Genomic DNA, 15,484 nt, shown 5'->3' with positions numbered 1-15,484 from the left:
TATTAAACCATCAATAACTTAATTATTATTATTAGATCCAATTATAAAAATAAATAATTTAATTATTGGTTTAATAAATCCAGATATTGGATCTTTTTGTACACTCTACATACCTACAATAAATTCACATGTTCTGGACATTTATACGACTTTTTGCATCATTCAAAGGCTTGCGTTTCGAACATGATCTTTTGCGTTTCAAACATGCCTTAGTAGATGCGGAAACTGACCCATTTTCTTTGCTAACATTTGCAGCTTTTACTGGAAGCGTCTTCTCTTTAGCAGTAATATTGCTTTTCTTTGGTTTGTCTTTGGAGTAGGTGAGTTTAGAAGCTTTTCTCCTTTCCCTAGTTTGCTTTTGTTCAATATTATTGTTCTTACTGTCCTGCTTCGTAATGAAATACATTCGAGTGAGAAGATAGAACCGCATGACACTGTCCGTCAGCAGCCGCTTGTGTTTGTCACAGCCAACGAGCGTTATTGGTGGAAGTTCATCGACAGCTTTCGTGACGCTGAATAAAGTATTTTCATTCAGTTCTTCGCAGCTCACTGTTTCGACCGTTGCTCTCTCTAGTATGGAAAGGAGTTCCTCTAATTTCCGCGATGGATGTTTGAGATTCCCTCTCGATTTTATATCGATCAATTTATGATTTTCCGGAATCGCTTCAGAAGCCGGCAACTCCAAACTTTGCAGGCAATCCTGACAGACAACACGGTTCCCTTCCTCATTAAATATCGCAAATCGAGTGCCTTTCCTTGTCACGTACCCTGCTACGTACGCTAATACGTATTCCGACGTACTGCATTTGAAATAGTCGTGCTCCTTTAACAGTGATGCAGCATCGTAAAGAACATCCAAATTTGTTCCTCTGTCCAGGATCGTATCAATTTGAGCGTCCCATTGGTCTCTCCTTTCATTGGCATTATTCAAATCTTTAATGCTCAACAGGACATTAATGGTATCAGCGCCCGAGATATTACTGCCTTTGGATGGTTTAACTAACGAGTACGTTGACACAAGCCTGTACATCTGCACAAATAAGGTGCTGTCTGGATGTTCGTTTGAGCCACACGAGTTTCGCATCATTCCAAAAAATTGCTGCAACAGAATACATAGTTCGAGGGAATAACATTATTAATATTCTACTATACTGGACATAACTATCTAACTAACAACATAAAATCCTGAACCTTACAATTGATGTTATAAAATTTGTTCTCGATGTCATAGTAATCAAGAACAAATTTCGAACAACCTCCTGATTTTATCCACTTTATGAAGAGCGATGGAGAAAATATATACCTCTAGATTATCCTGATTCAGCCTTGCCATCATGACGTATGCGAAACCACAGTCTTCGACAAGGTACGTACAGATTTCTAGTGCAGCTTGCAGCGAAACTTTCAATCCGTAGCACGTAGAATCGGATAAAAATTCATATCCTCTTTCAATAGCCTCTTTTTCCCAAGCTCTGATGTACTCTAAGAATTCTGTCACATCCTATATTTGTTGAGGAATGCATTAGGCTGACGTAAACAGTAAGTAAAGCATGATACAATTCTATTTACATACCGTCCAAGCTTTGTTTCCTGGTTTCATGGCATCAATCGGAGTGCGGCTGTTCATCGCAGTGATTAAATTTTTCATCCTCCGACAGAATTTTTGTGTCCCTTTCGAATCCTTCAGATCTTCGTGATTATTCTCAAAAATTTCCATGGCATGTGCTACCCCGAAGAACTGTAATCACATTGAATATTCAAAGCGTTATGAAATTGCATGCAAGATAAAAGTAAAAGATTATGCAGTTAAAGGTTGTATATTAGGTCGAATTACTTGAAATGCCATGGCCACATTCATCTTTTGATAATATTGTGGCCTCACGTGATCGTCTGTCAGCTTAAAATTGGCCTTCAAATTGAAACTTGTGGGATTTTCGATTTTAATAAAGCGTCCCAATGCCTTATTTGAACGATGCCATCCGGAGTCTAGAATCGAAGAATGAAATATTGTTTGATGACATTTCAATGTCATCGTAAGAAGTAATTCCAGCAATGTTCATTTTACCCAAATACCATCGTGTATACGGTATTTCGTCAGAAAGTTCCGCGTATTTTTGATCAGATGGGGAAAATCAGACATGAACCAAAGACGACGAGTTGGATCGAAAATGTGCTCGACGTGCACTTTCTCTTCCGTTACTCCGAATTTTTCCCACATCGACCGATTCCAGGTCGCTCCGTCAGATGCAATGACGTCCACATACAGGCCGCATTGCTCAGTTAGAACAATGCATTCCATTAGAATTTTATGCAATATTACTCCTGATGCACAGCCTTTGCTGAGAAAACATGCTAATGACTGCACCCATTTTCCCAGAAAAGGCTGGAACATGAGTACTAAAGCATGGTCACCCTTTTTGCTTTTCTGATGTTCAGGAGTGTATTTTCCCAAGTTCGTGAAACCTTGGAAGCGCAAGTTTTTACGATCAAAATGTAGAGATTTTGAAAGCTTCATTTTGTCCAAGAGCAGAACACCTGTAACCATTTCATTATAGACAGTGTGAATTTGGAAGCTCGACAAAAAAAGAAGTAAGTGTTAGGCGATCATCAATTAATCACGTATACCATGCTTAGCCCTTGGGTCCATATCTTTCACTTTTTCTTTGAGAACCTTGAAAGTGGTTTTCTCGAATCCATACACACCTTTGATAGCTTTACGGGTAAACATGGCGTTAAGGGGACCCACTTCTGATGACCTTGAATTTGACATATATTGTCAAGGACACCCTCCCGAGTAACATGCAAGTGATTTTAGTCGGGGGTCGCTTTTTATTAAAAAGTTATTAACAAATAAAGTTTGAAAAATATAACAGCTATTTTGAGTATTGGAAGGCATAAATGACTAATATATATGTCGAAATAGTTCACGCATACACTTTTCACGCGAGACGAGTTGTCACAGGTTCGTGGCGCGCTTTACAAGCTCGTTTATTGTATATTGCCACAAATATTCACACAGATGATCGCCTAACTTATCTTGTTTAAGGGGTTATATCTAGTCGGAAGCAAAAAATGAGAGGGTTTTTTTGTGAATTTTTTGTGACTTTGCTAATGAATCGATCAATGTGAAATTTTGAGGGCTTATTACACTTGTCTTGAGGTGCAAAAAAACATTTTTTATTTTAATTTTTATTACAAAATGGCGGCTCAGCAGTGCACGGAAAGAGGGTCGATGGCGTTCCGCGGCTAGCAGCACGAGTCTCCAACGAACGTATCTGGAACAATAAAAAAATTTTTTCATAATCTACACGAGTATAGCTACAGAAGTACACATGGATATTAAGAAATATTGATTTTTGCAAATTTGGCAGCACTTTGAAAAAATCGATATTTCGACTTTTTTTTCGAAAAGCAACTGACAATGAGCGTAGAATCGAAATGAAGTAAGAACAATAACAGCAACAACCTCTAAACGTCTCAAAACAAGTATTTAGAAATCCGTTTACTTCACGGATAGAGAGAGACCGTACTTACATAGGAAAACGTTTTGAATGCACATGGTGTCGTGAAATTAAGTTTCCATTTCAAAACTTCTTACGCTAACTTTATTTCCTAATAAGTTTTTATCAAGCAATGACCTTGACATATATACTACTTACCATACTAATGCAGATACACATGAGTGATTGACGGTGGGAAGGTGAGGTGGGGGCGGGGGCGTGTGAGGGCATGTGGGGCGAAGGGGGGTGCGTGTGGGGGTGAAGGATTAAGCAGTGTGTGGAGGAGGGTTGCAGGGGGGCGCAGCCCTCCCGCTCACACATATACTGTTCTCATTTCGCTAACTTTATTTGTTAATAACTTTTTAATAAAAAGCGACCCCCGACTAAAATCACTTGCATGTTACTCGGGAGGGTGTCCTTGACAATATATGTCAAATTCAAGGTTATCGGAAGTGGGTCCCCTTAACGCCATGTTTACCCCAAAAAAACCTTTAGAAACTCTTGCATTTTTGCCATAAAATTAAGCTCGATATCTCAAAATTTGCGGAAATTAGAGCAATCACGTAGATTTTTTTAAGACAGAAATCGGTAATCTCTTTATTATTAGCAATTTTTTTAATTGTATTATATTCTTCAGTTTCTTCTATCCCTATTTCATGTATAATTCTTTGAATTGGCTGATTAGACTAAGCTTTACGCGATCAAAGGTCCGTATACGAGGTTTATGAAAACAAAGCTCCTCTATGAGGAAGCAAAAGAACACATAGGAGATTTCAATTTTTACAGAGTGTTTGTACTATGGCATAAATCACGCATGCTAAATATGCCGTATATCCCAAACAGAAGGGATATACAAGACATCAAGCTAAACAAAGAATACAAGAGCTATGCACTTGTATTTTGCTATAGTCTATTCTTTACTATCCCTCTACACTTATGTATCATGAAATAACCATTAAAACCTTTTACATTTCCTACAGTAATCATTTTACGTAGGTCGTAATATATGATCGCGCTACTTACTACATTGAGAAATCGATTCAACTCACGACGATTTCATTAATATTAACAGTAAAGAACTGAAATTACAACATAATACTAATATGGCATAAAGGCACATAACAGAGTGATTGTGAGCAAATATCTTTATTCCTTCTATTTTTTCTGACTTCTGCAGCGTAAATTCCCGCGTGGCGTAAATACCGGAGTTACTCTATCATGCAACAGAATGCTTCATGTAATAGAATATATCATGCAATAGAATATATATAAATCATGCGTAGGAAGTTATATTATAAGATATGCATCGAAAGTAGTCTAAAGTACCTGTATTTTCAGCGTCCTATTCCGACGTTTCATGTTTTTGTTACAGCTGCGTAATCTGACGGTTTTTTCAAGCTTTTTTTGTAAGGGCTGCAATTTTTTGACGTAGAACTACGTCTTTGTCGACAGTAAGGGGGGGTAAATTCAGGCACAGATGCAACGTTTTCTTGCAACGTTTTTCTTGCAACGTTTTTTCTCGAAAAATATTAAAGGAAAATATACTTTATTATATAGTTTTTGAAAGCTCTCAATGTAAGCTAAATGTTTTCGCAATTTAATAAATAAATAAATGAATGAATAAATGGATGAATGGATTTAATAAATAAATAAATAAATGAATTAATAAATGAGTGAATGGATGAATGGATGAATGGGTGAATGGATTTAATAAATAAATAAATAAATGAATGAATGAATGAATAAATGAATGGATGAATGAATGAATGGATGAATGGGTGAATGGATGAATGGGTGAATGGATGAATGGATTTAATAAATAAATGAATGAATGGATGAATGGATGAATGGATAAATGGATGAATGGATGAATGGATGAATGATGAATGGATGAATGGATTAATGAATGATGAATAAATGAATGGATGAATGGATGAATGGATGATGGGTGAATGGATGAATGGATTTAATAAATAAATGAATGAATGGATGAATGGATAAATGGATGAATGGATGAATGGATGAATGGATAAATGGATGAATGGATGAATGGATAAATGGATTAATGGATGAATGGATGAATGAATGAAATGAATGAATAATGAATGGATGAATGGATGAATGGGTGAATGGATGAATGGGTGAATGGATGAATGGGTGAATGGATGAATGGATTTAATAAATAAATGAATGAATGGATGAATGGATGAATGGATTTAATAAATAAATAAATGTATGAATGAATGAATGAATGAATGAATGGATGAATGGATGAATGGGTGAATGGATGAATGGATTAATGGATGAATGGGTGAATGGATTAATGGATAAATGGGTGAATGGATGAATTGATTTAATAAATAAATGAATGAATGAATCGATGAATGGATGAATGGGTGAATGGATGAATGGATTTAATAAATAAATGAATGAATGGATGAATGGATGAATGGATAAATGGATGAATGGATAAATGGATGAATGGATGAATGGATGAATGAATGAATGAATGAATGAATGGATGAATGGATGAATGGATGAATGGGTGAATGGATGAATGGATTTAATAAATAAATAAATGAATGGATGAATGGATGAATGGATGAATGGATAAATGGATGAATGGATGAATGGATAAATGGATTAATGGATGAATGGATGAATGAATGAATGAATAAATGAATGGATGAATGGATGAATGGATGAATGGGTGAATGGATGAATGGGTGAATGGATGAATGGATTTAATAAATAAATGAATGAATGGATGAATGGATGAATGGATTTAATAAATAAATAAATGTATGAATGAATGAATGAATAAATGAATGGATGAATGGATGAATGGGTGAATGGATGAATGGATTTAATAAATAAATGAATGAATGGATTAATGGATGAATGGGTGAATGGATGAATGAGTGAATGGATGAATTGATTTAATAAATAAATGAATGAATGAATCGATGAATGGATGAATGGATGAATGGGTGAATGGATTTAATAAATAAATAAATGAATAAATAAATGGATAAATGGATGAATGGATGAATGGGTAAATGGATGAATGGGTAAATGGATGAATGGGTGAATGGATGAATGGATGAATGGATTTAATAAATAAATGAATGAATAAATGGGTGAATCTAATATCGGAAAGCTTTGAATTAATCCTCGAAAAGTATTAAAGAAAAATATACTTTATTATATAGTTTTGAAAAGCTTTTGATGTAAGCTAAATGTTTTTGGGGTTAATTTTTCGATACCGATTTTTTAAACCTTCTTGAAAAGTATTAAAGAAAAATATACTTTATTATATAGTTTTTGAAAGCTCTCGATGTAAGTTAAATGTTTTTGCAATTTAATAAATAAATAAATGAATAAATGAATGGATGAATCTCGCACAATTAACGTTTCTTTTTTGCACGATGTCGGACACAGACTTGATGTTGAATGCCTCTTCCATATATGTTCTATTCTAATAGACGTAGTTCTACGTGTTGATTGCGGCACAATTGTTACTGTGCTTGTTGTTTTTTTATACTTTGTTCTTTGCGAACGATAGCCAGTTTTGCACCCCGGCACAAAACAAGACATTTCAATACTTTTCACTTTCAATAAATTATACGAATTATACGAATATTACGTAAATCTGGAGATCGGTCTTCTTATGGCTGATGGCAGAGAACAAGGAATGAAACGTAAACGTTTCGACGCACTAAAAAAGTTTTTATATAAAAACATATCTAAATATATATAATCATATAATATTATATAATATATTATATAAAATATGTATATATATGTCCACATACTATGTTTCTTTTTCTTTTGTATAATCTCTGTTCGTATGTACAAGACAAATAATAAGAAAAAGAATTAGAAAATAATTAAAAGGATAATTTTTGCATTTTTTTTTTCAAAAAAATAAAGTCTGTGCAAATGTGAAAAATTTGTTCATATATAATCATATATAATCATATTTTATATACATTATTACATTTATATATGATTATATATAGGCAAAAAATGGACAATGCAAAAATTATCCTTTTAATTATTTTCTAATTCTTTTTCTTATTATTTTTCTTGTACATACAAACAGAGATTATACAAAAGAAAAAAAACTTATATGGACATATTTTATATAATATTTTATATAATATTTTATATAATATTATATAAAATATTATATAATTATATATATTTAGATATTGTTTTATATAAAAAATTTTTTACCGTGACGTGTCGGCACGTAGTACTGTCGTCGCCTAGTTGACACTTAAACATTGAAACGGATCGTCACGTGACCCACCGATGATGGAACACAAGCGCTGCGAGTGGTAACATTTAACACTCAACTTTCGCCCAAAATCAGGCCAGGTTTTTGAAGGTAGCCAAGTATGGAGATCGGTCTCCTTATATCTTACTCCCTGGTCTTTTCTATAGACTGAATTTTTGATCGATTGAATTTAAAATCGCGCATAACAGGCTGTGCTTTTATGTTTAATTACATGTTACTGCTAATTTCGTACTGTAAAAAAGAAATAAAGGATTAAGAGATCGTGATAGTAAGAGAAACGGGGAACGGAGACGTAGGGCTACGTCAACTGTACTTCGCTGAATACTTGAACATGAACTAGTTACAGTCAATGTTCCAGTTATATATGTTCTAAAATGACAGTTGACGTAGTTCTACGTTTTTGGTTGCGGCACAGTTGTTACTGTTTTTAAACAGAAATTGGTAACCCCTTTATTATTAGCAATTTTTATTAATTCTATTATATTCTTCAATTTTTTATACCCCTATTTTATATATAATTCTTTAAAATTTGGTTAATCAGTTCTTGAGTTATAGAAATTTTAGTAAACTTGACTGTTTTTTTTACAGAAATCGGTAACCCCTTTATTATTAACAATTTTTATTAATTCTATTATATTCTTCAGTCTTTTCTACCCCTATTTTATATATAATTCTTTAAAATTTGGTTAATCAATCAACAATTCTTTAAAATTTCTGTTAAAAAAAACAGTCAAGTTTACTGAAATTTCTATAACTCAAGAACTGATTAACCAAATTTTAAAGAATTATATATGAAATAGGGGTAGAAAAAACTGAAAAATATAATAGAATTAGAAATAGATCGATATCTCAAATATTGAGAAAGCTACAGCGTAAAACACACTTTTCTAAAAAATGAAAATCTCCTTAAAATCCATACCGGTCGACAGATTTTAATAAAATTAGAGGAGAACATACTTTCTATGATACTCTATTTGTGTACCAAAATTCAACCCGGTATCTCAAAAATTGTAGAAGTAGATGCGTGTACAAAAAATCCGTACACACACATATATAGGGGAGACCGGGGCTAAGCCGACACTATTTTTTCAAAGGCAATTTTTAATATTTAATTAAAATTTTTAGGCAAATTCAATGGTACATATTTAAAGAGTGTTTCTTCAGGTACAAAATTGATTCAGGAAGTTTTGCTGTACGTCGCTTTGTTTTGCCGCCAGGAAAGGAAAAGTGACGCGAAGACAAATTTTCGAATTGAAAAATGCCGGGGCAAACTCGACACCCCGCCGGGGCAAACTCAACACTTTGTCTGATCGACACAATTTGATCTGGAACTTATTTTTTACTGTCTGAAAATGAAAATACATTGTTTATTGTGTATTTAAAAAGTACAAAAATTCGGAATAAAGTAGCTAGAACAATCATTTAAAATAATGAGAACAAAAATTGTTGAACTTTCAATTATCTTCATCTAAACTCATGTCTGAAAAACAATTAATGCAGGTAAACTCGCGATCGGACGTGCGCATACATTTGTCATGAGCCATACGGCTGCATGACAAGCATCGTTTGTTACTGGGAGCCGACGAAACGGCGTGGTGTTGACTTTGCCCCGGACGTCGTTTTTCACTTTTGTCACTTCAAAAACATGAAAATTTTGAAAATATGCAAAAACGATTATCGGATTCATATAGAGCATCAAATTTCCCATCAAAATCACTTACCGGTAGATTCGCAAGAGTAAAGCTCGATGAAAGAGTAGACATTTTCGAGAGATCAGAAAAATTACTTTTCACTATCAAAAACGCTTATGTCGCGTTAAAAATTACACTATAACTCAGAATGTTACCAAATTCCGTTGATAATACTGGCACATAAAGACGCATTTACAGTAGGAAAGGCAAGTTTCTACGATAGATTTAAATTGGCAAAAAGCCTAGTGTCAAGTTTGCCCCGTTTTCGGCTTAGCCCCGGTCTCCCCTACATACTTCCGGACATTTTTTACTAATATGATTTCTCGACATTTTGGAACATTCTAAACCTATTTCCATCAAAATCTCGAAAAAAAATTTTTTTCACCATCACAAAGCTTCCTCTATGAGGAAGCAAAATTATACTTAGAGCGATTAAAAGAATAAAAATCGAACGAGAATCTTTTCGCAAATACAGCGTTAGACTTTGGAATAAATGTTCGGGCTCTCACTCGCTACTGTAAAAAAGTGACCAACGAGCAGCTACTTGATCCTGCAATTCAAGAATCGCCATCAAATTTTTATTTTAAAAATACACGTCAAGTTAAATATATGAGTTTGTCTTAAATTATTGAGCATTTTCTATTTCAAATGCTGTCGAGAATAAAGTAAAGGCCTTAAATACAAAAAAAAGAATGAAGAATTGAGGGGACAAAAAAAACTCATCACATTGATTTTGCAACGGACTCAAAATCAGTTTGATGCCACCATACATAAAGAAAAGTCAGCTCTACGCAGGAATCCTGTCAAAAAATCTACACAAAGTGCTTACTACTGCTCTGACTCCAACGACTAGGCAGTTTTTTCAATATTACCCTTAGAAAAATTTACTTAAAAAAACTTAAAATAAACTAGAAAGTTTGCCAAAGAAATTACTATTGATAAACTATTGATAAACTATTGATAAACTAGAAGTGATTTCGAACCAAACTTTAAGTATTTCTATAATATACTTTAAAGGTTACTTTAAGTTAACTCATGCAATTACTATTAATCACCCCAAAAAAAATATTCTGTCATTTAGTGGCTGCCGCTTGATTTTAGAGGATTTTCCTCTGAAATACGGTCTCAAGAAGATATTTTAAAATCTAGAGGAATATCCTCTAACCATGAGACACTAGACTTAAGATTGCAGTCCTCTTAATACTAGAGGACACTGATTTCCGATATTCACCCGGAATAAAAAAAATTATTTATTTCGAAATTTTATTACTATTTTATAACTAAATTTGTTTCTTAAGATGCAGTCTATGATTATAAATATTTTCTCGTATTTGAAAAACACACTTACCTTGGTGGGATTCGAACTCGGGACTTCTGGATCGTGAGCCAACTGCCTTACGTGGTAGACTACTTCTTAATTTGATGTAAGTGTTATATATAGTCTACATATGTCATAACCAGCGCAAATATATAATTTTCCAAAAATCATCTTAAGAAACAAATTCAGTTTAAAAAGAGTAATAAAATTTTGAATTGGATATATGATATAACATTTCTTAATGTCTCGTATGGTGCAAGTGTGGTGAAAAAGGAAACTTGTATTTTTAAGTATACTGTTGAAACAACACGCATAAGTTAAAATCAGCTTTAAGTATTACCTTTATAAAAAGTAAAGTTAAAGTATATTTATAAGTATTACGTTTGTTAAAAGTAAATTTAAAGTATATTTGCGACCTGCTTATAAAGTTTTTATTGAGGTTAATAACTTAAAGAAAACTTTACGCTCGGCTGTCAGTATACTATTAGTCTACTATTATACTATTAGTATACTATTATTACGGCTAGTATACTTTATAATACTTTAAAATACTTTAAGTAACTTTAAAAAACTTTAAGTAAATTTTCCTAAGGGTTGTATATTAGTAATAAATAATATTACAAATAAGTATAAAATTAATATAAATAATGTGTTTTTATTATGTGGACAGATAGCCCCTCGAATGTGGATAGAGAGCGCCGCATATGGGGCTATCTGTCTACGCTTGATTTGCTCACTTAAAAAATTCGCCTCTTTAAAATGTTAAAAGATTAACGATTCTAATTATGTTTTCTTTAATAGCAAGGTTGAAAGGTTATACCATTAAAATTTTAGCCAAATATCTTTATTAGTTTTTTAGTAAACTTGAAAAAGCGTAAAGTATGGATACATAGTCCCGGTCTCCCCTAACTGTTTATTCGTCTAAAATAAAGTTAATGTAACCAATAATTTTGTTTTTTTTTTAAATTCGCATTTCCGAAAGGCAATTTAAAAAATTATTTTTTAAATTGCCTTTCGAAAATGCGAATTATAAAGAAAAAACAAAAATTGTTGGTTATATTAACTTTATTTTACACGAATAAACAGTTATTGCATGAAAAAATTAAAAAAAATGCGAGGGACAGGAATTAAACTCGGGTTGACAACGTAGTAATCATGCACTTACTTTTTTTTTCTCGGAAATGGCTGAGCGTTGCACCCTATCCCTTTGCTCAAGTACTCTTCGGGTAGAGTACTATACTATGTAAAAACATTTTTCAATTCGGTGACCCCAAGTACGCGGCTTCCCCTTGTCAGATAAAAAAAATATATATATAAAACATTAACATAATTGTTATATATATATATTTTTTTTATCTAAAACTGATTATTTATTATTGGAAAAATTAATAAGTAGGTGATTATTTTTCACTAATAATTAATTTTCAAATAAGTAGTAATTTATTTTTGACAAACTCTATTAATTATTTTAATAAAGAATTTATTTCTACTAATTATCAATTTGCAAGAAAAAATTAATTCATTTTCGCCTAAATACTAACTTTCACGTAACTAGAAATTTTTCTCTGACAAATTACCAATTTTTTGAGTAATGTGTAATTCACTTTTACCTAAATATTATTAATTTTTACGTAAATAGTAATTTTTTGTTACTAATTATTAATTTACTAATTCAATAAAACTTTAGGTAAATATGTGGAAATTTTACTTCATAAATTCACTCGGTTTTCGGAGCGATTTTTGAACTCGAACCAGTTCAAAAACGCTCCAAAGAGCATATTTTTGTTCCGATTTTCAACTCTGTAGAGAACGAATAACGGCCTCCGGAGGACAGAAAAAATTTTACTAAATTGGAGGACTGTCCTCCGATTAGAGGACGTCTGACAACCCTACTCTTACTATTAATGCGCTCTTTCTTTCTCCGTGCGACTCGATTGTCTCGAGCTTCAACTATTGAGATGGTTTTTCCGACGCGAATTTTGTCCGCTGTATAGTACACATCATGGCTCACACTTCTGTACTAGCATGAATTGCCAGTATGTAGTATATGGGAGAGAAAAGACAACGTGCAAAATAAAAATATTGCTTAATACATTGGAAAAGCTCTCTGTCAATTACTGTATGTATTGGTGGTTGCCATTAATAGTGTAGTAAAAAAGGCATAAAAGGAAAGGGGACCGTCTTCTCTTCCCTTATGAAAGTAGTACTGGTTTTAATACTGGAAAAAGTATTGGTGAAAGTACTGGAGACATAAGTACTCAAAGTACTACTAAATTCGACCATACTGACTTCGTCAGTACTCCTTCCCAGTACTCATTCAGTACTCCCTTCAGTACTTCCTCTAGTGTACTCCCTCCAGTACTTTCTCCAGTATTCCCCCCAGTACTCCCTCCAGTACTCCCTCCAGTACTCCCACCAGTGTGTACTCCCTCCAGTACTCCCTCCCGTACTCTTTTAGTACTTATCGAATAATCGTGGGATACTAACGTGTAGTACAGGCGCATTAGGGGAGAGTGGGCACCCTTGAACCACGTTTTTTCAAATCACATTAAAAATGATTTTTAATAACTTCATTATAATATAAATGAGACTATTCGATGTTTAATATAATAAACTTTGTTTGTAAATGATTTAAGAAGTAAATTTTCAGAAATATTTTGCAAAAATAATGATATATCGAAATGCTGCGTTTGTCACAGTGGATCCCACGCGTGGGGTCGATTGAGCCATAGCGTAGAGTACACTGTGACATGTAATGTGAAAGGTAGGGTACCCTGTGACACGTAGTCTATTAACTCTTCTCTCTACAAAAAGGAAAAACCAAGACTGTGCTAGAAAACCAATTTATCAATAATCGTGTCATATTTGTTTCATCAGATGACCTAAGAAATTGAAAACTGAAAACAAAGTCCTATAACCTCACTTTTTGTCGTAACCTAGCAGAGATCAACGAATATTGCCTCACAACGACTCAATTACATGTGATCTGTAACTAAAGGGTGAAAAAAAGAGAAAATGAAAGTGTGGATATGATTATTGATGGAAATTATTTCATTTTATAGAAAAATTTAGGCACTAACATTTACTATTCCGCGATCGAAACACACTACGGAAACTCGCGCTGTCAGCGTGGCACAGAGGACCCCACTGAACATCGATATTATTTATCGTAAACATTTCAGATACAGAACAATTAAACGTTTTTGTGCGCACGTTGGTATTGAACCTAGATCCCGACGAACGTCTTATGATTTTTTTTTAACTGTCGAATCCCTAGAAATCCATACATATCAAAAAATTATGACAAGTAAAAATTTACTTTGCAAGGCTCCAATTACATATCTGCCTTTAACTAAAGTATATATGCTTATTTCGGCATAATTTTTTGATGGAAGTTATATGTTTTGAAAACGAAAGTTTTCATACCCACCGTCACTATTTTGCAGAATGTTAATACAGAAAACTCGCACTGTCACATTGGACCCCGTGACGTCACATTGGAATACTTACGCAGTACTATCCAAGTAGAACAAAAAGTTAAGATGATATCAAAATAACGTCATATTGATAGTTTAGTGTGTTAATTTAATATTTTATTAATTTAGTATTTCCAAGATACGTTACGAAAAAGTAGTACTAGCAATCAGTACTCAGTACTGAGTGATCAGTACTCGTAGTATTGACAGTATTAGTATGTTAATACCCATGAATATTGCAGAATTGTCAGTACTGTGCCTATTAGTTTCTTACAGTACTGGCAGTACTATCATGATAGTACTCCGAATATTAATCTGATAAAGTACTGACCACTTCAATACTTTGAAGTACTAATGAGTATTATTGCTAGTAGTACTGCCAGTACTGTAAGCACTGACAGACACAGTACTGACCATTCTGCAGTATTCATGAGTATTAACATACTAATACTCTCAATACTACGAGTACTGATCACTCAGTACTGAGTACTGATTGCTAGTACTACTTTTTCGTAAGGGTATATTTTTGATCAATATTTAGTCCCGAATTGAAAGGTCGCTGACCAATGCAAGTTAACAAAAAATAATTTTATCGTACTTTATTATTTTGTATTTAAATGGAGTTGCAAAAATTTTCTTGCAGAAATTTTTTAAAACCGTTTTTGGGCAGCTATAAAAAATGTCTAAATTCATCTTTTTACTCCCCCTACATGTGTGGAAAGTTATATTAAAATCAGAATTTTCCACTTCGCGAGGTTCCCTTGTGAGTACTGATTGCTAGTAGGGGAGACCGGGGCCTAACCGTCATTTTTTTTTCGGTGCCGATTTTTAACAAGAAAATAAATAATTTTAGTTAAATGTGGTATACCACTGTAAAGAGTGAACCTTTAGCTACAAAATTTATATAGGAAATTTTTATCTACGTCGCTTTGTTTAACCGGTATAAAGCAAAAACGACAACGGTGGAAAAATTGAAATCTCAAAAATGCCGGGGTTTAACCGTCACACTGCATTTTCAATACATATACGTACATCTAATCCTGAAAAATGATAGGATACATCTTAATAATTGTTTTTTAAGAGAAAAATATAAAAATTTATTTAAATAATCTATATATCTATCTATAAATCTATCTATCTATTTATCTATCTTTTCTCTCTCTCTCTCTCTCTCTCTCTCTCTCTTCTCCTCTCTC

At 33.2% G+C, this 15,484-nt stretch overlaps 2 protein-coding genes across 2 annotated transcripts; both read right to left on the bottom strand.

Annotated features, from left to right (window-relative positions):
- Window positions 1-6: 6 nt before the first annotated feature.
- LOC139787319 (uncharacterized) lies at window positions 7-1,936 on the bottom strand. Its single transcript, XM_071726385.1, has 4 exons — window positions 1,835-1,936; window positions 1,574-1,738; window positions 1,304-1,501; window positions 7-1,099 (listed from the first exon to the last, which is right to left on the bottom strand). The coding sequence occupies exons 1-4, from the start codon at window positions 1,856-1,858 to the stop codon at window positions 125-127; spliced, it is 1,362 nt and encodes a 453-aa protein (XP_071582486.1). The 5' UTR covers window positions 1,859-1,936; the 3' UTR covers window positions 7-124.
- On the bottom strand, window positions 1,912-5,359 carry LOC139787320 (uncharacterized). The gene is made up of 4 exons (XM_071726386.1): window positions 4,827-5,359; window positions 3,197-3,275; window positions 2,066-2,535; window positions 1,912-1,986 (listed from the first exon to the last, which is right to left on the bottom strand). The coding sequence occupies exons 1-4, from the start codon at window positions 4,857-4,859 to the stop codon at window positions 1,912-1,914; spliced, it is 657 nt and encodes a 218-aa protein (XP_071582487.1). The 5' UTR covers window positions 4,860-5,359.
- Window positions 5,360-15,484: the final 10,125 nt, after the last annotated feature.

Source organism: Temnothorax nylanderi, unplaced genomic scaffold (genome assembly GCF_030848795.1).
Source record: "Temnothorax nylanderi isolate EJ_2023f unplaced genomic scaffold, tnyl_v1.0 TNYL_tig1424_pilon, whole genome shotgun sequence".
Lineage (NCBI taxonomy): Eukaryota > Metazoa > Arthropoda > Insecta > Hymenoptera > Formicidae > Temnothorax > Temnothorax nylanderi.
The sequence above is the reverse complement of the archived record's forward strand: the minus strand, read 5'-3'. Positions and strand labels throughout refer to the sequence as shown.

Excerpts from the sequence above, each read along its gene's own strand:
- LOC139787319 (XM_071726385.1), bottom strand. The coding sequence starts at position 1,858 with ATGAATGTGGCCATGGCATTTCAA. Across the intron at positions 1,502-1,573 it reads CAGGAAACAAAGCTTGGACG|GATGTGACAGAATTCTTAGA; the intron begins GTATGTAAATAG and ends CAACAAATATAG. Across the intron at positions 1,100-1,303 it reads TGAATCAGGATAATCTAGAG|CAATTTTTTGGAATGATGCG; the intron begins GTATATATTTTC and ends ATTCTGTTGCAG.
- LOC139787320 (XM_071726386.1), bottom strand. The coding sequence starts at position 4,859 with ATGAAACGTCGGAATAGGACGCTGAAAATACAG. Across the intron at positions 3,276-4,826 it reads ATAGGACGCTGAAAATACAG|ATACGTTCGTTGGAGACTCG; the intron begins GTACTTTAGACT and ends TTATTGTTCCAG. Across the intron at positions 1,987-2,065 it reads GTATACACGATGGTATTTGG|ACTCCGGATGGCATCGTTCA; the intron begins GTAAAATGAACA and ends CTTCGATTCTAG.